The sequence below is a fragment of the Anser brachyrhynchus genome (assembly GCF_964034855.1).
Source record: "Anser brachyrhynchus genome assembly, chromosome: 23".
NCBI classification, from domain to species: Eukaryota; Metazoa; Chordata; class Aves; order Anseriformes; family Anatidae; genus Anser; species Anser brachyrhynchus.
The window spans coordinates 5,510,493-5,534,066 of record NC_137716.1 but is presented as its reverse complement, the minus strand read 5'-3'; the positions used below and the strand labels follow the sequence as shown (position 1 = coordinate 5,534,066).

The following is a 23,574-nucleotide window of genomic DNA, read 5'->3' as shown; positions in this document are numbered from 1 at the left end:
GCCTGAGGATTAGCACCTACTGCTGTAAGAAGCAATTTGACTACAAGTTTGGTGACAGGAGTGTCTGAGCACAGGAGAGTCCTGCTGGAGCTCTCAGACCCTGCTCATTTTTTCTGTTTGTCCTCCTCAGATCACGATGAATGTGCCACAACCAATATGTGCCTCAATGGGATGTGTATCAATGAAGATGGCAGCTTCAAATGTATCTGCAAGCCAGGGTTTGTGCTGGCTCCCAACGGACGCTACTGTGTCGGTGAGTAGGCCTCTGAGCTTGGCCTCTGCCCTCTTCCCAGTCTGTCACACATGTTTTTGGGGACTTGCAATGAGTCTGAGGCCAAGGGAAGATAAGAAAAAACAAGCCTGGTTCCAGGCATCTCCTGCTCTGCTGCCAGAAATTCTTCCCTAACAACAGAGTGGGAACAAGGGAAAATTTTTTTGCACCTCAACTATTTCGGTGCAAATTTGAGCTTAAATCCTCTTTCCACAGGAGGTTAAGCAGGGCTGTGAAGCTGTGTATGGCTTACACAGTGTTAGCTGGAAGCCATCATCTTCATGGCTTCCCCAGCTTCTACAGTATCTTCCACCAGGGTTCGTGTGTCACCTCCCAAAGCCAGGAAGTTTAGGGTGTGAAGGCAGAGTGGAGAAAGGAAGAAGAGGAAAATGTAGCACTCCTCTAACACACTGCTGTGACACAAGGTGAATTCTCTGTCTCACTGCTCCATTAACATAGCAGAGTACAGACCCTGCTGCTCTGAGAAGGGGCTCGGTCTCAGGAGACTGAAGACCTCCAGATCCCTATTCCTTTCCTTGAATCATCAGCAGAGCCTGGCAGAACATTATGCTAAAGCATCATAATAATGCTAATAAGCTAATGCAATAAGCTAAAGCCCCTTTCTGTGTTCTCCTGCCCATGGGTAGCTTAACAGCCAGTTTGTGCTTCCTCTTCCAGACATCGACGAGTGTGAGACACCAGGAATCTGTATGAATGGCTGGTGCATAAACACAGAGGGCTCCTTCCGATGTGAATGCCTTGGAGGCCTGGCTATCGGGGTGGATGGACGAGTCTGTGTGGACACCCACATGCGCAGCACCTGTTACGGAGGCATTAAAAAGGGCACGTGTGCGCGGCCCTTTCCAGGAGCAGTCACGAAGTCCGAGTGCTGCTGTGCTAACCCAGATCATGGTTTTGGAGAGCCCTGCCAACCCTGTCCTGCGAAAAACTCTGGTGAGCTCCTCTTCCGTCTGGGTTTGCAAAAAGCCAAGAAGGTGCTCAGAGATGTTCTGAGTCTGTGACAGGTTCTTCACGAGATGGCCTAGACAGCTTGGCAATGGTACGGAAAAGCCATGGGCAGGGGGAAACGGGTGTAACCTTGCAGTCAACAAATTTAGGTTGAATCAACAAGCAAATCTGATGCCAATCTCATTGCAGAGATTCTCACAGTTTTGGACTATTAGCTGTGAGTACCAGCTCTAAAATATACATTGCCTAAGTGTAAACAGACACTGCTTGGAAGCCCACAAATGACATTCTAACAAACAAACAATAAATCCCAGATTAATGCCACTGTGCTTGAACTGTCCAGAAAAGCTAATGGCTCTGTTGTGCTTTCTCCGCAGCTGAATTCCAGGCACTCTGCAGCAGCGGCATCGGAATAACAGCTGATGGCAGAGGTACATGCATCCCAAATACTATATTCTAGATAGACGCATCTAAAGTCATTCTCAGCTCTTTCTTTCATCTGCTTTTAACTGAGTGTGCATACATCTGTGTGACTGTGGGAGCGTGTGCCATAAGGGACTCAGTGCTGTGGAGGAGCATTAGACCATTATGCCTGTGTATGTGAGAGCACTTTGTGAGTAAGCTCGGGGGAGGCTGCATAGCCTGGGTGGTTGTGAGTGCATGCAAGATTATATCTCTGTGTTAGTGAGTGTCTGTGGGTGGACATGAGCCTGGGCACAAGAGGATAGGGATGTTCTATGTCTTTCTTCCTCCCTACAAAACCTTGAGTTAATATTAAGCAAACAACCCTGCAGACTGCATATTGAATCAAGTAGTTGATTTCTGGCACCCTGCAGCAACTCCGTTTCTGGGGATGTGAACACAGAGTTTAGTTTTATGCACTGCTTTGATAGGAGTGAAGAGTGTGACCAGTTGCATCCTCTTGCTTATTTCCCTCCTCTGTCCTCCAGCTCCTAGGTCGCAGAAGAGGGTTCACAGTCTTCCAAGGAGAGGGAGGTGATAAGTGCATGTTGTGCTGCATGAGACATGTTGCCAAGGGGCTGCTTTGAATTAGACAGCTGTGCAAGATGTCAGGCAGGCAGCTATGCTGCCAGCCCTGGGCAGTGCTTGGATTAGCAGGAAGAACACAAGGCAGCCAGCTATCTATGGTCTTTCAAAACTTTCCAAATGGGAATGAGCCAGAGGCAAAATGCTGGTGGCTTCATGGGCTTCCTTCCAGGGTACCATTTCTTGGCCGAAATCAGTCTCAGGCTGATGATAAGATGCTTTCTAGCAAGATATTAATGTCAGACATGCTTTGGTCAGCCCAGAACTGCCTGCAGCCAGGGCTATTTACACTCAGCACCTCTCCAGGGTTGCAGTTCCCTGGGGATGTAACTGAACTCCAACTGCATGGAGACAAAGGCCAGCAGTGTCTGGAAAGCCCCAGCCTGGGCTGCTTGCCACCTGGCACTATGGCACTGCGAGGACACTGCTGTACAAATGAAAATGTGCCTTGTTCAGTGGGGAGGCTGTTTCTTGCCATGATAATATCTTTTTGCCTGGCCACGAGAGGTTTGCTTCAAAAAAAGAGGTTTGCAAAAAAGGGCAGTGAAATGATATCAGCACAAAGCAGGAGGAGCTGTCCATATGGCTGCCACCCCTCCGTGTTGCTCTCCTCATGTTCTTGGTTCTGTTGACATGGAGCGCTCTCCTCTTAAGGACAGAACTCCCTCCAGGGCAGGAGGTTGGTGATGGCAGGGACACCCACATCTCTTGACTATCAGACCTCCTGCAGGCCTAAGTCCACCCACCATGCAAGTGGGTAGCAGTGGCCTGTGATACCCACTGCACATCATTGCAGAACAGTCCCAAAATCTCTCAGGCTGGGATAGGTTTGTCCAAGGCACCTCGCAAGTCTTTGAAGCCGAGATTCTGACATCCTACAGGCTCATTGGCCCATGGCCCTGCCCTCACCCGAACATAACACTCACCTCTTTCCCTGCCCTGCCATCACCACACACTCTCCAGGGCCTTAGGTCCTCACATCTCTCATTCCAGGGTGCCAAGCTGTTCTCAAACAGTTTTTTATGTCAAACAGTAGGAAAAGGAAATTCACTTTGGCCTGATTGGGACTTCTTCCAGCCTGGTGACTGTGTGGTCAGTGAGTCTATGCAAGTCTGGGGACCACAGCTAGGTTAGGGGCCACAGGGATTCAGTGCCAATGGAAGGGCTTTGCTGTGACCATCTAGCCATGGACATGACCCTTTGCCAGTCCAGCTGCCCACAGGGTGCTCTCCAGCACGTCTGGGTGTTCTTTCCCTGTTCTACCTCTAGCAATGGTCCTCCGTGGTAGGGCTGGATGTGCACAGGTAGGTTGCCCATCATGCTCTGTGTTTACTCCAGTTGTCCCCAGCATCTTGCTCACAGCACCTTCCACCTTCTTGCCTACTGAAATAGGCAGGACAATTAAATGGTCTGACCTGAGTATGCGGGAGACGGGCACTGTCAGTAGACTCAAGAAGATAACAGAAGGACCAGAGAGCCCTCCATGTGGTAAAGAGTCTGGGTGCATCTCAACTCCTTGTCCAGTTCTCTCCTCCTGAGCTCAGAGCCCTGTACTATATCAGCTGTGTATCCCCAGCTCCAAAGTACTGGGAAGAAAGGGGTGAGGCTCCCCAGAGCTTACTAGGTTACACCAAGAGGGTCGGTGGGACAAGAAGGAGAGATTTCTGCAGAGGGGTGCCCTAGCTGGCTACTGACATCAAGAAGCAATGGAGAATTAGAGTATGGAAGATTTCTTTGTCTGTGGTTGGCCATGATCCATCTAATTTGACTTCTCTCTCTGTGCAGACATCAATGAATGTGCCCTTAACCCAGACATCTGCCCCAACGGCATGTGTGAGAACCTGCGTGGGAGCTACCGCTGCATCTGCAACCTGGGCTATGAGTCAGATCCCACGGGCAAGAACTGTGTGGGTGAGTTCAGGGCAGCCCTAGCCCAGTCTGTCATAGGGAAGCAGTGTGGCATAGTCCCGTGGTAGTAGGGAGGGGGTGCACATGTAGCGTATGAGGCTAGGACCCAGACACAGACCTTCACAGTGCAGCTGCACAGGAGCCTGAGGTGATACAGCAGCTGATGCCCTCAGCACTGTCTGTAGTCAGGGGTGCCTTGTCCATGTGGAAAAGCACAAGGTACTGTGTGAGAAAATGTACATATGGGGTTTAACATACTTTCCACATTGCATTGTTTTGAGGATGGGACTATATCTCCCCCTGCTCATCTCGCTAAACCTATTGCTGTAGGATTGCTCTACAGTCAAGAAAGGGGCAGGCCACTCTGGAACACAGTCCAGACCCCCCCTAAGTGTGGATTGAGGCACACCAGATCACCTGCTGTCCACCTTCCATTGACTGGATAAAGAACCTGAATAGAAGGGAGGGATAGATGACATAAATCACAGGAGTGTTTGTGGAGGAACCCTCAGGACCCATTCCGACCTCCTACACAGAGTAGAACTGCCACCAGTACAAGAAACTTTCCCTGGTGATGATACCAAGGTGTCAGGCATGAAAACACCAGACCCTCAAGAGACAGCAAGGGCAGTGAGCGCTAAGAAAGATGCTGGGCTGTATGGGGTGGACTAGCCTACTCTAGAAATACCAGCACTGCCTAAGCTGGGTTAAGTCCCTAGAGAGGTGCATCCTACTACCTAGTGTTGCTGAAAGCAGTCAGTGTTGGCGAGGCTGATGTCTTTTTGTCTCAACTACCTTCTGGTTTTGTCTGCAGACCTATATGTGTTTGCTTACACACGTCATGCCTTGTATAGTATTGGTCTGGGCAAAAAGGAGCATTTCTGTGCCTCTCAGGCTGTTGGAGTGCTGTAGGGCTGGCAAACTGAAAGAACGGACCCTGGTGTTGTAGCTCAGAAACCCTATCTTTTTCACAGATGTTGATGAATGTACTGTCAATCGTTTGCTGTGTGACAACGGACTGTGCCGCAACACACCTGGCAGCTACACCTGCACCTGCCCAAAGGGCTTTGTCTTCAGGACTGAGACAGACACCTGTGAAGGTAATGTGGCTCTTAAGACAACAGAGAGCATCTTTGCAAGTTATGAAGAGTGAGCTATGTCTTGTCATCCTGCCCAAAATGAGCTCAAAGTTTAATGTGTCTTTGGTTCTTTTTTGCCCACAGTGGTTTGAGCTGGAGCAGGGCCAGATTTGGGGATTATTTTTTTTTTCCAGGGGGAATTTCACTCTTTATTCAAAATAGTGGACATACAAACCCCAAAAGCTTTTCAGTGACTGCAAACCAGAACAATTTCCTACAAGCTCCCAAAATTGTAGCTAGAACCTGACCAAAATTACAAATTTGGGGTATTTGATTGAAAGCTTACAGTTTTGTAGTAGGAGAGATTTGTTTGCTGACCGCAAAGCCCCAAACTCCCCAGGGAAGTAGTCACTGCACCAAGCCTGTCGGAGTTTAAGAAGCATTTGGACTGTGTACTTAGTCACATGGTCTGAATTTTTGGGTTGACCTGTGTGGTAACAGGAGTTGGACTCGATGATCCTTGTGGGTCCCTTCCAACTCGGGATATTCTATGATTCCATGATTCTATGAAAACACTGGCACTTTATGCATCTGTTTAGACAAAACCCTCATTATCTGTAAAGAACGTGATAAATGGCAAATGCTAAGAAGCCTCACATCTGATGCAGACAAGCACGTAAAGGCCATGGTCAACATTGTGGCTGCTCCCCCTTAGCCAGCAGCATCCCTGAGTGAGTGAGTCCAGAGGACAGGGTCAGGGGACATTATAGCAGCAGTCTGCTACAGGCCACCTGATCAAGAAGACCAAGCAGATGAGGCCTTTTACAGACAGATAGAAGCAGCCTTTCATTCACAAGCCCTAGTCCTCATAGGGGAAGGCTGGTGGGGAATGGGAAACTCAAAGGGCAGCCTTCGCTGCAGTGACCATGAAATGGTGCGGTTTTGGATCTAGAGGGCAGCAAAGAGGAAGCACAGAAAGCTTAGAACCCTGGACTTCGGCCTCTTCAGGGATCTGCTTGATAAAGTAATATGGCACAAAGCCCTGGAGGGAAGAAAGCTGGTTAATATTCAAGGATCACCTCCTTCAAACTTGGGAGCAATGCATCCCAACAAAGAGGAAATTGGGCAAAAATGCCAGGCGGCCTGCATGGATGAACAAGGAGCTCCTGGCCAAACTCAAACAGAAAACAAGTCCTACAGAGAGTGGAAGCAAGGACAGATAGCATGGAAGAGATGTAGAGACATTGTCTGAGCAGCCAGGGACCAGATTAGGAAAGCCAAAGCCCTACAATTTCCCAGTAGTTCCATCGACTAGCCTCAATCCATCTATTCCCCCAACGCTGAAGAAGCTTGCTAATTTCAGTGCCTGCTGTCAGGGCCTATCCACTTTGAGATGGCGCATACTTGGAGTTGTACATGCAGGATTCTTACAGCCTGGACTGGTGAACTTCTGAGCAGCTGAAAATTTCCCTTCTTCATGTTCTTTGCTTCTTGCCTCCCCAAGTCCCTGGCCCAGAAGACTGCATCCCACAGCACTTACTTACCACAGTGACAGTCCATTTCTTTCTGCAGATATCAATGAGTGCACCTCTAACCCTTGCGTGAACGGTGTCTGCAGGAACAATGCTGGCTCCTTTGCTTGTGAATGCTCCCCAGGCAGCAAGCTGGACCCCAGTGGCACCATCTGTGTGGGTAAGGATATGGCCTTCTGGATGCAACTCCAGGACACTGATTATCAGCGCTGCCCTACAGCAGACCTTGCTGTTCACCTGAAGCAAGTCCTGTGATCCTGGCCCAGGGGTGGATATCCTTTGAGGCCTTTCTTTCTCATCTTGTGTTTTCTTATTGTTAATTGTAGCAATTAATATCTCTTATGCATCCAGGAAACCTGAAATGCTGAAACTTCAGACAGTGCTCTGGGCATTGTACCAGTCAGAAATCCCTAACTGTGCTGCAGCAAGACAAAGCACAGGCATGGGGCCCAAGGGGACCCTACAGCTCATGATGGTGTATTCTCACTCACCAGATGGATTTGTAGTGTGATGAGATTAAGGCACATCAAGATGAAGTAGATCCTTTCTCATCAAGATGATGAGAAGGTACTCACTTCCTAGATGGTCAGGGCCTTGCATGGCGTTGGTGTATAGCAACCTGGGGCAGCTATGCAGAAGGGACTCTTTCTATCCAGAAGAGGAGCAGGCTGAGAATAGAAAAAGGGCAGAACACGGAACTGATGCAATTGTAGTTGTATCAAAGAGCACAGAAATGCTGTTCCACAGCATAGCAGTGGGACACGGCTCTAAGGAACAGCAGTTTGGGTCCATGCTACAAAGTGCTTGGCCCCATGCCTGATAAATAAAGTAGAGACAGAAAGCAATAGTCACACTGCAGCTTATGGATAGTTTCTCCTACCTGCTTATTGTGAAAGGCTGGCTGTTATGAAGTTGGGAACATTAGCCAAGGAGCAGCTCTTGACTCAAAGCCTTGCCTTTGTCCCTACAGACAGCATGAAAGGGACATGCTGGCTGAACATCCAGGATGGACGTTGTGAGGTGAACATCAATGGGGCCACATTGAAATCAGAGTGCTGTGCAACACTGGGAGCAGCATGGGGCAGCCCCTGTGAGCGCTGTGAGATTGGTAAGGTTCTTCTTGGCAAACAAATCATGAAAGTAGGATGCAGCCCATTTATCTGCCAACGTTCCTCTGTTTTCCTGTTTTCTTGCAGATACTGCCTGTCCCCGGGGCTATGCCAGGATGAAGGGGGTCACATGTGAAGGTAAAGCGTTGCAGGACACAGAAGACTTTTTTAATTGGGAACATAGTCATTGTTTATTTGTTGTTTTTCTGCATCTTTGAGTTTGGACACGGCTGGTTGGAGTCTCATACCTTCTGTGTTATTTCGTGCTTTCTTGCTTTGGCATCTGCCCTGAACACTGCAGACGGGGTGCTCTAAATGGAGGCCGTTCAGTGGTGTGTAGCACCAGTGTGTGTACACACAGCAGTTATGTTTATGCGTCGTGGTGCTGCTCTGTCAGCTCTGTGCCAGCTGTGGACCTGTGCAACAGGACCACACTCTCTGTCTGTTCCTCTCTGAAAAGGCTTCATGATGCAGCCTCCTTGCAAAAGTGTCTGGGTATGGCAGTGCCTGTGCCTGCAGCATGTTTTTCAGTGTGACATGCTTCCAGTGCTAGCCAGGTGGGCAGCTCTGGGCTCTTCCCAGCTTCTCCAGGAGCCCCTCAAAGCCATACTGGGCACAACTATGTGCCACCCTCATGCCTGCCTCTTGCTTTCCTGCCAACAGATGTAAATGAGTGTGAAGTCTTCCCTGGCGTCTGTCCAAATGGCCGCTGTGTAAACACTGCCGGGTCCTTTCGGTGTGAGTGTCCAGAAGGGCTGACCCTCGACGGCACCGCTAGGACATGTGTGGGTAAGAACACCTCATCTGGTCCGTCTGAGCAAGACTCCTGATGTCTGTTCGGCCATCTCCACATAGGCCCAACCATCCCGTATCCAACCACATGCCATCAATCAATCCCCAAGAGTGCTGCTGTCTGAAGCATGTAAAACTTGTTAGGAGCAGCCAAGCAAGCAGCCCAATCAAAGCAAGTGTGCCACAGCTTCATGTCCCAGGTCCAGCCAGTAGTGCAACCTTTGTCCTTGCGTGGATATCAGGAGTAGTCAATTCTGCGTGCTATGTTTTCAAAGGTCCACCACTTCTGTACGTCACGTCTGTTACAGTGATCAGACTTTAAGCAGATAACCTAACAATACAGGTTAATGACCCTGCCCAGGAGCCCTAAAGCAACTCCCAGCTGCTTTCTGGGCACATCATGAAAAACGTGTGCCCTTCATAGGGTCATCTGCACTACTAGCTCCCCCAAGGAGGGACTGTTTTCTGGCCATTGTGCCAACAGTCCACAGGCCAGCCATGTCCATATCAATAATCTTTAATATCGTCCCAAATAAGGTGGCCATTTATCCAAATGGCCCGTACCTGGGCATTGTTTGGAGGATGTTTTCTGGCCCCAGCCAAAGCTGTTCTAAGGACAATGCTAACTATGGCACAGGGCTGATGTCCCAGAAAAAAAAATACCTCTGGCCTTTCCAGAGGTCAGGTGCTGCAGGCAGGAACTCAGCTCTGCTCTCTCACCAGATGTGCGTGTGGAACAGTGCTACATGAAGTGGGATGAAGATGAGTGCACGGAGCCTCTGCCGGGCAAGTACCGGATTGACATGTGCTGCTGCTCTGTGGGCTCAGCCTGGGGCATCGATTGTGAAGAATGTCCCAAGATCGGCTCTAACGAGTACAAAGCCATCTGCCCAAGGGGACCTGGCTTTGCCAACCGAGGAGATGTGCTTTCTGGCAGGCCCTTCTACAAAGGTGAGAAGAAAGAGGGGAGTGGTTAATTGTGGGCTGTGCTCAGCCTATCTCAGCTACAGCCCAAGGAACCTGGTTCCGGGACCCTAAGTTCATTGCAGACATCCCTCTCCTGAAACACTGCTGTTCAACCTTCCCGTACAGATGTGAATGAATGTAAGGTCTTCTCTGGTCTGTGCACTCATGGGACCTGTCGGAACACCATCGGCAGTTTCAGATGTCTCTGTGGTAGTGGCTTTGCTCTGGATGCTGAGGAAAGGAACTGTACAGGTAAGGGAAAAAAAATGTTCCTCTGAACCACTCTTGCCCATCCCACTGCCTTGTGGGATGCTTAGCATTATGGTGGCACCCAGAGGAGTCGTGGCAATTATCTTAGGGATGTTCAGAGAAGCAAAGGGCAGAGTCACAAACAACCTGTGACCCTCCTCCAGCTTGTGGTAGGAAGGATCAGCCCTGCACCAGAGAGAGGCAGCCCAGAGCCAGCTGTTGTGCTTTGTAGCCTGTCCTGCCACCACTAGCTGGTCTTCATCCCCCACAGATATCGACGAGTGCCGCATCTCACCAGACCTGTGTGGCCATGGTACCTGTGTCAACACGCCGGGCAGCTTCGAGTGTGAGTGCTTTGAAGGCTACGAGAGCGGCTTCATGATGATGAAGAACTGCATGGGTAAGGGCTCATCTCTAGGGCAGAGCAGCACCCTTACTGTTTTTCCCTGGGGAAGAGGGTCTCTGGTACCAGATCTGACAAATGACCTCATTCCAAGCTGCTGTCTGTGTGTCTGGTTGTCCAGCTACCTGTTTGTCTTATTCTTCTGGCTGCACCTGGGCACTGTCGATTACACAACACATGACCTGGGCCTGTAGAGATGCTGTGAGAAGTTTATTAGCTCTCTGTTCCCTGGTATCAAGCCAAATTTCTACATTGCCTTCTAGGGGCGTTGCAGGAGTCCTGATGCTGAGGAGAGATCCCTGACAGTGTTTGCTCTCCCCAGGGCAGTGAGTCTTCTACCTTTGTTTGGTTGCAAAGGCAGAACTGTGCTGAATGGCAGTACTTGTAGAGGAAGGGCTCTGTGTGAAGGGTTGAGAGTGCCATAGATGGTCCTGGGAGAACAGCAAAACATATGTAAATTGAAGTCAGACGTTCGTGAGACACAACACAGGCTCTCTGTGCATCAGTCCTGCATGTCAGCCTCAGGGGAAGTTCTCAAGTTTTATTAGGAATGCTGAAAGCAATGTCTCCACCCAGACCTTTTTGCATCCATTTATGAACTTCTTGTCTAATTATATTTTGATCAGCTGCCTGCTGATCCTATCTATCTCTACAACCTCCTGGGGCTAGAAGTATTTGCTTTTAACCAATTTAAATGATCCATTCTACTTTCACCAAAGGCACCCTTCTTGTATGGAAGCATATAGTAAACCGTTGTTCTAAATTCAGCATATACACTGCTTTGCTGATTCTGTGAGCATCAATCAAATTCTACTTCTCTTCAAACAGCAGAGTCTAAGTTACTTTAATGTCTTTTTATAAGGCAGCCACTCCACCCCCTTGGCTCTTTTGCTTAGCTTTCACAGTATATCCTAACTTGCAAAGATCCCAGCTGCACACACACAGTGCTCAAGATGTGGGCACACTTTATACAGCAGCAAACTGATTCTTTCTGTCCTTACAATTCTTTCTGATGATGACAAATTTTGGGGGGCTTTTTTTGGCTGGCACATTGGGAAAACCCAGCTGAAGGGAACAATTAACCACATTTCATGTCACTCTGCAGATATCAACGAGTGCGAGCAGGACCCACTGCTGTGCCGAGGCGGGATCTGCATGAACACAGATGGCAGCTTTGAATGTATCTGCCCGCCTGGACACGAGCTGACTTCTGAAGGGAACATTTGTGTAGGTAAGGTGATGGAAAGCTATGTTATGACCATAGTCTGATCAAGGGTAATGATGCAGGGAGACTTGAGTCTCATACTAGGCCCATGAATTTTCTTCCAATCCCATGTATGTGTAGAACACACTCAACCAGGAAGTTCTGAGATGACTCCCAGGGTTTCACTGCATTTATGTCTCTTGTTCTACCTGCTCTTCATTGAATACAGAGCAGTGGGGTGCTGGTAAGGAGAAGACAGATCTCGGTTTTCTACTGGCTGCTATAGCTATATCTCTACCAGTAAATTAAATATTCTCTGGGCCTGAAGCCCCACGATCTCTACCCACACAACAACTCTGTGGTTGTATCCATACAACCAAGGTCTAGCCTCCCAAGCAAGTTGGTGACACCCCAAGTAGGAATGGTTCCTAGTCCCTTTTAATCTCTGAGATTGGTCTAGGCAGTGTGAGGCAGTGTCAAGTGCTTGTTATGTGTTAAGCAACCAAGTTTTAGTGCTCATTTGTAGCTTTGTTTAGACCATTTGCACAGCCATAACCTGCAAGCTGGCAATAAGTGTGGAAGCAAAAGGAACTTGCCTAGGGCAGTCTGAGCTGAGCTGGGTTCTAGCATGATCAGGAATCTGTGTTTCAGGCTCCTGGGAATCATAAACAGCACCAAGTAATGATGGGAGGAGGCAGTGAACTGCTGACTCAGAGAGGACAGAAGAATGAAGGTAGAGTTAAATCAGACCAGCCTGGGGCTGAGCCTAGGGACTGCAGGTCATGGCTCTGGGGAATCAGCCTGCTTTCTCTTCTCAGGACAGAAAGTACGTGGGAGAGTATCAGGTCAGAAAGCAAGGACAAATTGAGTTTAGAGCCAGTAGTACATCAGGGTACCCAGGGCTGTGTATGAAATGATGCTTGACATGGTAGCAGGATGGCTGGCTGCTCAAACTCTTCTCTCCACCACAGATATCAATGAGTGCTCCCTCAGTGACAACCTGTGTCGCAATGGACGCTGTGTCAATATCATCGGTACCTACCAGTGTGCTTGTGATTCGGGCTTCCAGGCCACACCAGACAGACAGGGCTGTGTCGGTGAGTGCTCCACTTCTCCAAATGCTATGCCAAGACCCCAGTATGCATCCAGGACCCTCCTGGCTTCGTACCTCTTATGATGTTCAGCAGGGTGCCTGAGTATAAGTTAACATCAGGTGTGGGGGGAACCTCCTTCCTGTTGGCAAAGGGTTATCACCAGCTATGAAACTTATGAGCTGGGAAGTGGTTGACAGTGAAGGCAAGAATGCTTTCACCTGGGCAGGGGAGCTTTGTTCCCTCTGCAACAAGCCCATCACGAAGGCATCTCTCCCACCTTGTTCTTGCATGCTGGCACTGAATCTGAGCAGGTCTGCTGCAGTGCATGCATCCCAGCTTATGACTTAACTCGATGCCTGACTTCTCCCTTCACCCCCAGACATTGATGAGTGCACCATAACCAACGGTGGCTGTGACACACACTGTTCCAACTCAGAGGGCAGCTATGAGTGCAGCTGCAGTGAAGGCTATGCACTGATGCCAGACAAGAGATCGTGTGCAGGTGAGTGTTCAGCTTGGCTCTCGTAGGTGCTGTCCCAGGGTCCTCTGCATCCACTGCCTGCCAGACGTAGTGTGAGAGTGAGGGGGTCTCGTTTTTAGGTCACTTCTGGAGAGGTGATTTCTCTGGACTAAGGTTTGCTCTGCACTGCTGTCAGTTCACCTGCAGTACTGTATCCAGTTCTGGGCTCCCCGGCACAAAAAAGACAGGGAGCTCCTGGAAAGAGTCCAGTGGAGGGCCACAAAGATGATACGGGGCCTGGAGCATCTCCCCTGCGAGGAAAGGCTGAGAGACCTGGGTCTGGTCAGCCTTGAGAAAAGAAGACTGAGAGGGGATCTTATCAATGTTTATAAATACCTGAGCTGTGGGAGACAGAGGGACACGGCCGACCTCTTTTCAGTGCTCTGTGGGGACAGGACAAGGGGCAATGGCCACAAGATGGAGCCCAGGCAGTTCCGCACCAACACGCGAAAGAACTTCTTCCCGGTGAGGGTGACGGAGCGCTGGGACAGGCTGCCCAGGGATGTTGTGGAGTCTCCTTCTCTGGAGATATCCAAGGCCCATCTGGAATCCTACCTGGGCAACCTGCTCTAGGGAACCTGCTTTGGCAGGGGGGTTGGACCCAATGGTCTCGGGAGGTCCCTTCCAACCCCTACGATTCTGTGATTCAATGTCCAGCCCCTCCTTACAGGCCCCCCCAGGCCTGTATATAACTTGTTACACAGCCCCTCCTGTGACTCCATCCTGCCCCCTACTGCTCCCACAATAATCTTTCCCTGGCTCTAACTTCTTGACTTCAGGAATGGTTTCTTCTCTCTAGATATTGACGAATGTGAGGATAATCCAGACATCTGTGATGGTGGGCAGTGTACTAACATCCCTGGGGAGTATCGCTGCCTCTGCTTCGATGGCTTCATGGCATCCCTGGACATGAAGACTTGTATCGGTAAGGACATAGCTGTGCCCTGGGCACATCAACACGAGGCTGCTGGGGGAGGGAAGGAAGGAGAGAAGCAGAAGCTTGCCTCAAAGTCAGGACATGGTTGTTGTGGTGCTCAAAGCAAGCCCTTTTTCTCCTGCAGACGTGAATGAATGTGATCTCAACCCTAACATCTGCCTGCACGGCGAGTGTGAAAACACAAAGGGCTCCTTCATCTGCCACTGCCAGCTGGGCTACTTCGTCAAGAAGGGAACCACAGGCTGCACAGGTGGGAACACACCAGCAGTGAAGCCCTGGGGTGGTGGTGGGAGCCCTCACAAACACCTCCTGCAGCTGCCCCGGAGGGAACACCATCCCTCTGATGGGGGATACTGTGGGCACCCCTGGGGCTGGGAGCCCCTCCTGGGCAGGCACACACTGGCAGAAAGGGAAGTTTCAGTCAGGGTGACACTTTCCTGGTTTATAGCCAAGCCAGGGAGCTGTCCTTCCTTTTGTCTCTATATTCCAGAGGGGAACAAAGATCAGCTCTTCAGCTCAAGGATACAACCCCAGGGCAACCTGTTCTTGGGGAAGCTAAGTTGTGTCATGCTCTGATATCCTTCCTTCTTGCAGACATTGATGAATGTGAGATTGGGGCTCACAACTGCGACATGCATGCCTCCTGCATCAATGTGCCTGGGAGCTTCAAGTGCAAGTGTCGCACAGGCTGGCTTGGAGATGGGCTGAAGTGCAATGGTGAGTTCTCATCCTAGGAGAGCATATTGGTGTGTCCAGGTGCTCTGTGGGTACCTGTGAAGGTTGGGCTGAGTTGGCTTACAATGGTCTTGAGCCCAAGGGGTCCTGCATGAGGATTCTTCAAAGTGTAGGTGTAGGATGAAGGGGGGCTGCAGGTGTTGCACTGTCAGGCTCTGTGACTGTCTGGGAAGGATACAAGTGATGGTGGCAGCAAGGGCATATGTTTGTGGGATGTGGAGTGTGGGTGTGTGATATTGAGATGTGTTTGGACAAATGTCAAATTGGCAATGTGGCTGGTGGGGTGTTGGGGCATGGTGTAGTAGGTATGCAGGGATATGTGGGTGTAGGAGGTGTGTAGGGATGTGCTGGTGTATGTATGGTGCACATATACAAGTGCAGGGACTCACTGGATCAATGTGTGTGGTATATATAAAGGGATGTAAGGGTGTATGCGTGGGTATGTGTGTCTGAATTGACAGGGTGCTTTTCCCTCCCCAGACCTGGATGAGTGTGCAACTGAAGAGCACAAGTGCAACCTGAACGCCAACTGCATCAACACACCAGGGTCCTACCGCTGTGCCTGCCGAGAAGGCTTCAATGGGGATGGCTTCTCCTGCACAGGTAAGTCCCACAGACTCAGCAGCAGGAATGTGGCTTGAGTGTCCTGCTGAGGCAAAGGTCTCACCCCTCTCAAACTCACCCAGGACCTGGCTACATGTGTGGGATTCCCCAAACCAGATAACCTCCAAAACCCACTGCAGCCTGCCCTGCACCACAGCCTGCTGAGGTACCTTCAGCAGAGATCCACCTTCTTCTCAGCTGGTGTTTGGGGGGGATCAAGAAGTATCGCAGCCCCTTCTTTGCAGCCTCCTAGCAGAGGGATGGGAACAAGCTTGTGGGATTTTCCTGGGCGGGGTGGAAAAAGCTCCTATATTTGGGTGGACACCATTTCAGTCTCACACCTGTCTCTCCCTAGATGTGGATGAATGTGCGGACAATGTGAACCTGTGTGAGAACGGACAGTGTCTCAATGCACCTGGGGGTTATCGCTGCGAGTGCGAAATGGGCTTCAATCCCACAGAGGACAGCAAGGCCTGCCAGGGTAAGTGCCCAGAGTTTTGTTAGCTACTTCAAGATATCCAGGGTCTACCTCCTTTCTGGCCTTTGTCTTTCCTCAGCACTATAGCCACCTGATCCACCACTAAGCAAGACACACCATCATCTGGTGGTGCAAGGCTACTGGGTTCTTGAAGGTAGTCAGAACCCTGACCATCAGTGCTGGGTACCACAATGTCAGTGCTGAACTGTAGGCTCTGCTCTGACTCCAAGGTGCTATTCCCCAGGCTGGCAGCTCCAGGTGAGACCTACTCTTCAGACATGTCAGCTCTTCCACTTCCAGGCCTTGGTCCCCAGCCTGCAGAGAGGCTGGGCTAAGCTGAGGATCCAGGCAATATGTGAACAATCAACTAGACAGGAGTGAGGGGAGAAGGCATAGACACAGCATTCCTGGTCCTGCTCACCCAGGAGGTGATATCCCTCAGCACTAAAACCATCATGAGGACATGGGTTAGCAAGTGGGTGACTAGGCTGTGGCTCTGCTTTGCAATGGGAGCAGGAGAGTCCTGTCCCGTCCCTCACCTTGCCAGATCCTGAGTACCCAGCTCTCCCTCTCTTGCAGATATTGATGAATGCACTTTCCAGAATATCTGTGTCTTTGGGACCTGCCAGAACCTGCCTGGGATGTTCCGTTGCGCCTGTGATGATGGCTATGAACTGGACAGGAGTGGAGGCAACTGCACAGGTACAGGACTTGCATGGGTCCATTGGATGAGGGTTACTGACCCATGGTACAGCCTCTCCTTGAATATTGTGTTCAGTTCTGGGCTCCACAATATAAAAAGGATTTTAAGGTACTTGAAAGCATCCAGAGAAGGGCAACAAAGCTGGTAAAAGGGCTGGAAGGCATGGCCTGTGAGGAGAGTCTGGGGACACTCAGGTTGTCTAGTTCTGGAGAAAAGGAGGTCAAGAGGTGAACTCCTTACTCTCTACAACTTCCTGAGGAGGGGAAGCAGAAAGGGAGGTGCTGATTTCTTCTGCCTAGTGACCAATGATAGGACTTGAGGAAATAGCACGAAGCTGCGCCAGGGGAAGTTCAGATTCAATATTAGGAAAAATTCCTTTACTGTGTGGGTGGTCAAACACTGAAACAGACTTCCTAGAGAGGGTGGCTTGATGCCCCATGCTTGTTGGTATTTAAGAGACATTTGGATAATGCCCTCAATAATATGCTTTAGCTTTTGGGTACCCCTGAAGAGGTCAGGCAGCTGTACTGTCACTCAAGAAATTTTTACACAGGTTTGATTTAGCAGCATTTTAAGATTTATTAATACTGACTGCATCAGTCAACAAGGGAAGACCGACCGATGTCAAAGGAAGACCAACCGATGTAACCCTGGGCTGCATCAGCAGAGGATTGGGCAGCAGGTGGAGGGAGGTGATTGTCCCCCTCTGCTCTGCCCTTGTGAGGCCCCACCTGGAGTGCTGCATCCAGGTCTGGGGCCCCCAGCACAAGAAGGATGCTGATCTGTTAGAATGGGTCCAGAGGAGGGACAAAGATGATCAAGGGGCTGGAGCACCTCTCCTGCGAAGAAAGGCTGGGAGAGCCGTGGCTGTTCAGCCTACAGAAGAGAAGGCTCTGGGGAGACCTCATTGAGAACTTCCAGTGCTTAAAGGGGACGTATAAAAAAGATGGAGAGCGACTGTTTGCTCAACCAGATAATGACGAGGGGGAATATTTTTAAACTAGAAGAGGGGAGATTTAGAATAGAGATTAGGAGGAAATTCATCCCTCAGAGGGTGTTGAGGCACTGGAACAGGTTGCCCAGAGAGGCTGTGGATGCCCCATCCCTGGAGGTGTTCAAGACCAGGTTAGATGAGTGGTTTCTGTGGCAGTCTTCATCTTTCTTTTCAGTCTTCATCTTTCCATCTTTTCAGACATCAATGAATGTGCAGACCCTGTGAACTGTATCAATGGCCTGTGTGTCAACACCCCTGGCAGCTACCTGTGCAACTGTCCACAAGACTTCGAGTTGAACCCCACTGGTGTGGGCTGTGTGGGTGAGTGGGGACCTGTCTGGTAAACACACCTTCCTGTCAAGAGCTTGGTGGTCCTTCATGTTGGTAGTGGCCCAGGATTAGCCACTAGCAGAGCCTGGAGTGGTGGACCACAATATGCCCTGTAAAATACCTGGCCGTTCATGATGGGCTTAACCCTGCAGCAGCAGCAGAGTCCTTTCCTTCTGTTACGACTGGCCCACCTTGTGTCACCAATGTGGGTGCTCTCCTGGTTGGAGAGATGTTTTTCCTCCTGTGCACGCAATTCATTGCTTACTCACACAGTACTTTCTTTGCATAGATACCCGTGTTGGAAACTGCTTCCTGGACACCCAGGATCGAGGAGATGGGGGGATCTCCTGCAGTGCAGAAATTGGAGTTGGTGTCACCCGGGCATCTTGCTGCTGCTCACTGGGTCGTGCATGGGGTAACCCCTGTGAGCTTTGTCCTCCAGCCAACACGAGTGAGTTGAGAAGTCATCTGGGATGAACTGGATGGGCTGGATGGGCAGCATAGGGCAGAAAGAAGAGAAGGGGCTGTGCCCCTGTGGCTTCTCAGCTCAGGGTAGGAGTCCTGGGTCCAGTATTTGTTATAATTATGGTAGAGCAAGGGAAGATGAGAGAGGAGAGGCTGACCCTGCTGTGTAAGGTTAGACATGTAGACCAAGGCTGGGGAAAGGTGGGGGGAGACCAGGCAGGTTGTGACTTGGGGGTCCAGACTGGGATCCTTTGTTCCTTGTAACAAGGCTGGGAAATGTGGAATAATCCCATTCAGGATTGGACAGGCAGAGCTAGGGAGGCTGAGTTGGCTTAGAGTGTGACAGGAGTCAGGCTGCTCCATCTGTACCTCAATCACTACCCCCATGTCCTGTTTCTCCTGGGTTTCTCCTGGGTTTCCCCTGGGTTTCCCTCCCTGTCCTGTTTCATGGGAGCTCACTCAGCTCAGGACCCCCCTGACTGACTTTTTCCACAGCTGAGTACAAGACCCTATGCCCTGGAGGAGAAGGTTTCCGGCCCAACCCCATCACTGTCATCCTGGAAGGTAAGCCCACCTGGCCACCCGGACCCTCACAAGGGGCTCAGGAGCTGGGGGAGCCTAGCTGTGTGTGAGCACCGTCTGCCACATCACCGGGCTGGTTAGTGCCTGCTGAGTGAGCCCTGACCACCCAATGGTAAACAGCAAGTGGATGCTCAGATATTTTCCAGACACCTGACAGAGCTGCTTGGGTGTCAGCAGGAGCTGCAGGCAGTGTGATCAGCACAAGAGGGGGGTCCTGGTTTGAGGACGCTCCCTGGTCTGGTCTACCAGGTAGTGAACACCTCCTGGCTGCTCTCCCTCCACAGATATCGATGAGTGCCAGGAGCTGCCGGGCCTCTGCCAGGGTGGCAACTGTGTGAACACTTTTGGCAGCTTCCAGTGTGAGTGCCCCCTCGGCTACTACCTCAATGAGGACACACGCATCTGTGAAGGTAGCTGTACTGTGCTTGGTGCCTGTGGCACAAGTGTGTGCATGCATGTGTGTATGTGTGTGCAACAGAGTCGTGGTTGTATCTGTGCTGGGCTTTCCCTTTATGCTGTAGGAGTGGTTGGCAGAATCTCTTCCCCTTTCTCTTCCAGATTTCCTGTTATCACAAACCCTGGCCCCTTTCTCTATGCCAGGCCATCTTAGTCCCTATGCCAGCTTGCATGTGCCCTGTGCCAGGCCTATCCATACCTAGGGCCAAGCCCATATCCTCCACCCCACATCAAGCCTGTCTCTACCTGTGCCCAGTCAGTACTTTAACCTCCCGTCTCCTCTGTTTGGCAGATATTGACGAGTGCTCTGCTCACATTGGGATCTGTGGCCCTGGGACCTGCTACAACACCCTTGGCAACTACACCTGTGTGTGCCCCCCTGAGTACATGCAAGTCAACGGAGGAAATAACTGCATGGGTATGGCATTATCCAAAACTCCGGGAAGGGGCCCAGCAGCGCCCTGGCTGTGCCCTACTTATGGGTGGTGCTGTGGGCAGCATGACATGAGCAGTTTGGCTGAGTGGAAGGAGTGGGAAGTGCTGGGAGCAGGGGCTGGGACTCAGGATGCCTGAATGCATCCCTGCCCCTACACCACACACGTTGCCCATGTCAGAGGACGTGCATTGCCACTGCCTGCTTTGGGACAGAATCCAAAGCTCTCACCAAGCAGAGCTTCAGCCCATCACTGCAGCCACTTTGCAGGGCCTGTGCATTACTTGCAGTCCCTAAGCACCAGGACTGGGCCGTCTGACATATCCCTGGCAATGAGCTCGCTCGGGCTTGCAGCACTCGTTCTGAGGGTGGGCACAAGACATTGTCTGGGCTGCCTTTGCAGACATGAGGAAGAGTGTGTGCTATCGCAACTACAATGACACGTGTGAGAATGAGCTGTCCTTCAACATGACCAAGAAGATGTGCTGCTGCTCCTACAACATCGGCAAGGCCTGGAACAAGCCGTGCGAGCCCTGTCCCACGCCAGCCAGCTGTAAGTCAAACTTCCTGGAAAGGCATCTCGAGATCGTGGCTACCCTCTTACTTTTCTGTGCACTTTGAGACTCAGGCACAGGGGGAGTAACAAAATAATGGGGGACAAGGGAAAGCATCGTGGCTGGCAGACAGTGCCTACAGGTGTGAACACTATGGGGACATGCACGTGCATGCATGTCTCTGTGTGTGCCTGTAGGTGTGACTGTGCCCTGCAGTACATGTGTAAGCTCTCTGCCCTGTGCCATACGCGTGCTCATAGTTCCCCATGTGCCAGCCCCTGAGATTCCTGGCCAGGCACCACGCAGATCCCCTCTGACCTGTTACATCCTCTCTCCACTCACTCCAGCCATTCTTGGCCCTTGTCCCTCTCATTCCTCACTGCCTGCCCAGCAGGCATGGCCATGACTGCGGTGTTTCCCTTCCAGCTGAGTACCAGATCCTGTGTGGGAACCAGGCCCCTGGCTTTATCATCGACATCCACACAGGGAAGCCCATCGGTGAGTACAGCCAGCCCCTTCTGACCCCACACGTGCAGCGCGAGGTCTGCTCTCTACCCTTCTACTTTCTCCCCACAGTGTCTGTGAGCATGTTTGCTTCCATTCCCTCAGCAAATTAAGCCTTGAGTAGAAGAGAGAAGGGAAAGAGGTGGCAAACATAGTTGCAAGCAGTTCACCAAGCCTTCAGGACTGTGTCCAGAGTGCCTGGGCTGCTCAGAGCTCTCCACATTTGCAGTTGTCTGTTGGTCTCAGTGCTACCTGGACAGATGGGTGGCCAGTGACCACAGACAGTAGCCAGTAGCCTGTAGCCAGGTAGATCTAGAATTCACGTGTGATAGACCTGGCATCTGTACTGCTAGCAGCACAGGCATTACAGCCTCAGGGTGCTGAGAGCTGAAGTTTCAGGTTTGTATTTTGGTAGATGGAAAGTCAGAGGTGCTGGTGAAAGCTATGGAATTTGCGGAGTGTCTGTGGAAGTTCTGCAGTCCTGAAAGATGGAAGCTTGTGGGACAACAGATTAATTAATCATTGCTTCACCTGGTCATGGCATTGCCAATCTGACCCCAAGAGAATGAAAAGGAGGGAGATGACTTCATCTTCCACTCCAAGGAAACAAGAGTTCAGAAGCATGGGCCATGCTACAGAACGTGTCAGTCACTTGTGTGGGACTGAAGGGCTGGCAGGCCTGGTGGTGAATTGTACTGAACACAGAGATAAGAGTCAGGGCCCCTCAAGCCATCTCAGTGTTTCATTGGCCTCCCTGATCTTCCCAGTTCCAGCCTGGTATCACAGCCTGAGCTAGTGTCTATGTTACTGCAGCGGTATACTCGGAGAAAGCAAGGTGGATGTCCTGAGTAGGATCCCTCCCAGCATGTGCTGTGCAGGCTCTGCCAGCAATCCTATGGCTCCTGTGACTTACAGTCTTGTGTGGCTCTGTTGGGTAGGCAGAATTCTGCAGAGCAGTCCTAGCCTGGCACTATCTGCAGGATCCAGTACTAATCCTGCAAGAGTTGCTCCACTGGTTGCCTGGTGGCCTTTCCCTGATAGATCTTCTTTCTAGAATGAACAAGGGCAATAGTATTCCAGTTGTGGGGGGTGCTTTCTTCCTTTGTGCCTTCCTAGTTTGATGACAAATGTTATCTGTGTCTAGATATCGATGAGTGCAGTGAGATCCCTGCTATCTGCACGAATGGTGTCTGCATCAATCAAATTGGCAGCTTCCGATGCGAGTGCCCCATTGGATTCAGCTACAACAACATCCTGCTCATCTGTGAAGGTAACAGAGCAGCCAGGACAGTGCTGCCAAGGGTGCCTACGGGGGTGGGGGAGCTCAACGTAGCACTAGCATCTCCCCAGCTCATGGGGCATCAGGGTCAGCGCTGTCAGCCAGACATAGATAGAATCCACACGTTCTCAGCCTTCTTGAATTTATTTGACTTTTCTACATCAAATCTTGGACAAAAAAAATGCTGATTTTTGTGAATGTTCCTTTCTGGTTTTCTCCTCCTCTGGTTTTAGTGGGGTTTGTTTGTTTGTTTTCTTTTGTTTGGTTTGTTTTTGGTTTTTTGTGTGTTTGTAAATGCTATTGTTTAAAAGAGTTGAATTATACCTAAGATGCATTATTTTATTGCAAAACAATAGAAAAATGGTGAGACTTCTTGGAACAAACCAAGGGTAAAAATTCAGTTGATTCCAATTAGCCTCTCCAGCCCTACCAGGATAATGCCTGGTGAGTTGTTGGCACTCTGCACAGTCAAGGTGTGCACTTCTCTCCTACCGCAGACATTGATGAATGCAGCAGTGGGGAGAACCTCTGCCAGCGCAATGCTGACTGCATCAACATCCCCGGCAGTTACAGGTGCGAATGCTCAACTGGATACAAGCTGTCGCCGAGCGGAGCCTGCGTGGGTAAGATGGGAGCCGTTTGCTACCTATTCTAAAGGCACGTGTGAGAGGTGCTGACTCCCCTAGGCTATTCATCTGGATTTGCAGACCACCCTGTGTGGACCCAAGGAAGGACAGGACGAAGGATATGCCAGACCTGTGCTGTGATTATGGGATGCTTACACTTTTAGAATAAAAAGGGGGACTGTGGCCCCTGGGGGTGAAAAAGGATCTCTGTGAATTACAGCTTTAGTTTGGCAGCTCAGGCCATTTGCTTTAATGAAACTTACTTTTTTAGAGATTGCAGATCAAAAAATCCTCTTGCTTCTTCTCTTTGAAGAGCCATCTCTCAGAAAACTCAGATCCCATTCTGCTGCGCTGTTGCTCATAAACACAGCAAGCAGGGGTCTGCAAAAGGTTAGCACCCTGACTTCTCCCATTTGGTTCATCCCTTCTGCTCACTGGTGCCCACTTTGCTTTGTTTTAGGTCGCAATGAATGCCAGGAGATTCCCAATGTCTGCAGCCATGGGGACTGCGTTGACACCGAGGGCAGCTACATCTGCATCTGTCATAACGGCTTCAAGGCCACCGGGGAGCAGACCATGTGCATGGGTCAGTGTGACTGCCCCAGCCCTGCAATGGCCTTTTGAGTGAATCACGATATCGGGATGGACGTGAGCTCTCCCCAGCATCTGCTGGGTAGTGCCAAGGACAGCCAAGGACATGGCCTCTGTGTCCTCTTAATCCTAGGCTGGCCTTGCAAATCCATAGACGTGTG

General features: G+C 50.6%; 1 protein-coding gene across 3 annotated transcripts in view; it reads left to right on the top strand.

Moving 5' to 3' along the window:
- The window catches only part of FBN3 (fibrillin 3), a 116,915-nt gene that overhangs the window by 77,483 nt on the left and 15,858 nt on the right, over positions 1-23,574 (top strand). For all 3 annotated transcript variants that reach the window (XM_080566182.1, XM_080566180.1, XM_080566181.1), the window contains exons 15-45: positions 131-253; positions 950-1,225; positions 1,618-1,671; positions 4,073-4,198; positions 5,170-5,295; positions 6,847-6,966; positions 7,777-7,914; positions 8,003-8,053; positions 8,579-8,704; positions 9,431-9,658; positions 9,800-9,925; positions 10,194-10,322; positions 11,431-11,556; positions 12,501-12,626; positions 13,003-13,125; positions 13,943-14,068; positions 14,205-14,330; positions 14,675-14,797; positions 15,296-15,418; positions 15,774-15,899; positions 16,476-16,598; positions 17,792-17,914; positions 18,213-18,374; positions 18,884-18,952; positions 19,255-19,380; positions 19,719-19,844; positions 20,263-20,412; positions 20,840-20,911; positions 22,062-22,187; positions 22,694-22,819; positions 23,283-23,408. In XM_080566182.1, coding sequence (XP_080422308.1) covers positions 131-253; positions 950-1,225; positions 1,618-1,671; positions 4,073-4,198; positions 5,170-5,295; positions 6,847-6,966; positions 7,777-7,914; positions 8,003-8,053; positions 8,579-8,704; positions 9,431-9,658; positions 9,800-9,925; positions 10,194-10,322; positions 11,431-11,556; positions 12,501-12,626; positions 13,003-13,125; positions 13,943-14,068; positions 14,205-14,330; positions 14,675-14,797; positions 15,296-15,418; positions 15,774-15,899; positions 16,476-16,598; positions 17,792-17,914; positions 18,213-18,374; positions 18,884-18,952; positions 19,255-19,380; positions 19,719-19,844; positions 20,263-20,412; positions 20,840-20,911; positions 22,062-22,187; positions 22,694-22,819; positions 23,283-23,408 — 3,951 coding nt within the window. The remainder of the gene's footprint in view (positions 1-130; positions 254-949; positions 1,226-1,617; positions 1,672-4,072; positions 4,199-5,169; positions 5,296-6,846; positions 6,967-7,776; positions 7,915-8,002; positions 8,054-8,578; positions 8,705-9,430; positions 9,659-9,799; positions 9,926-10,193; positions 10,323-11,430; positions 11,557-12,500; positions 12,627-13,002; positions 13,126-13,942; positions 14,069-14,204; positions 14,331-14,674; positions 14,798-15,295; positions 15,419-15,773; positions 15,900-16,475; positions 16,599-17,791; positions 17,915-18,212; positions 18,375-18,883; positions 18,953-19,254; positions 19,381-19,718; positions 19,845-20,262; positions 20,413-20,839; positions 20,912-22,061; positions 22,188-22,693; positions 22,820-23,282; positions 23,409-23,574) is intronic.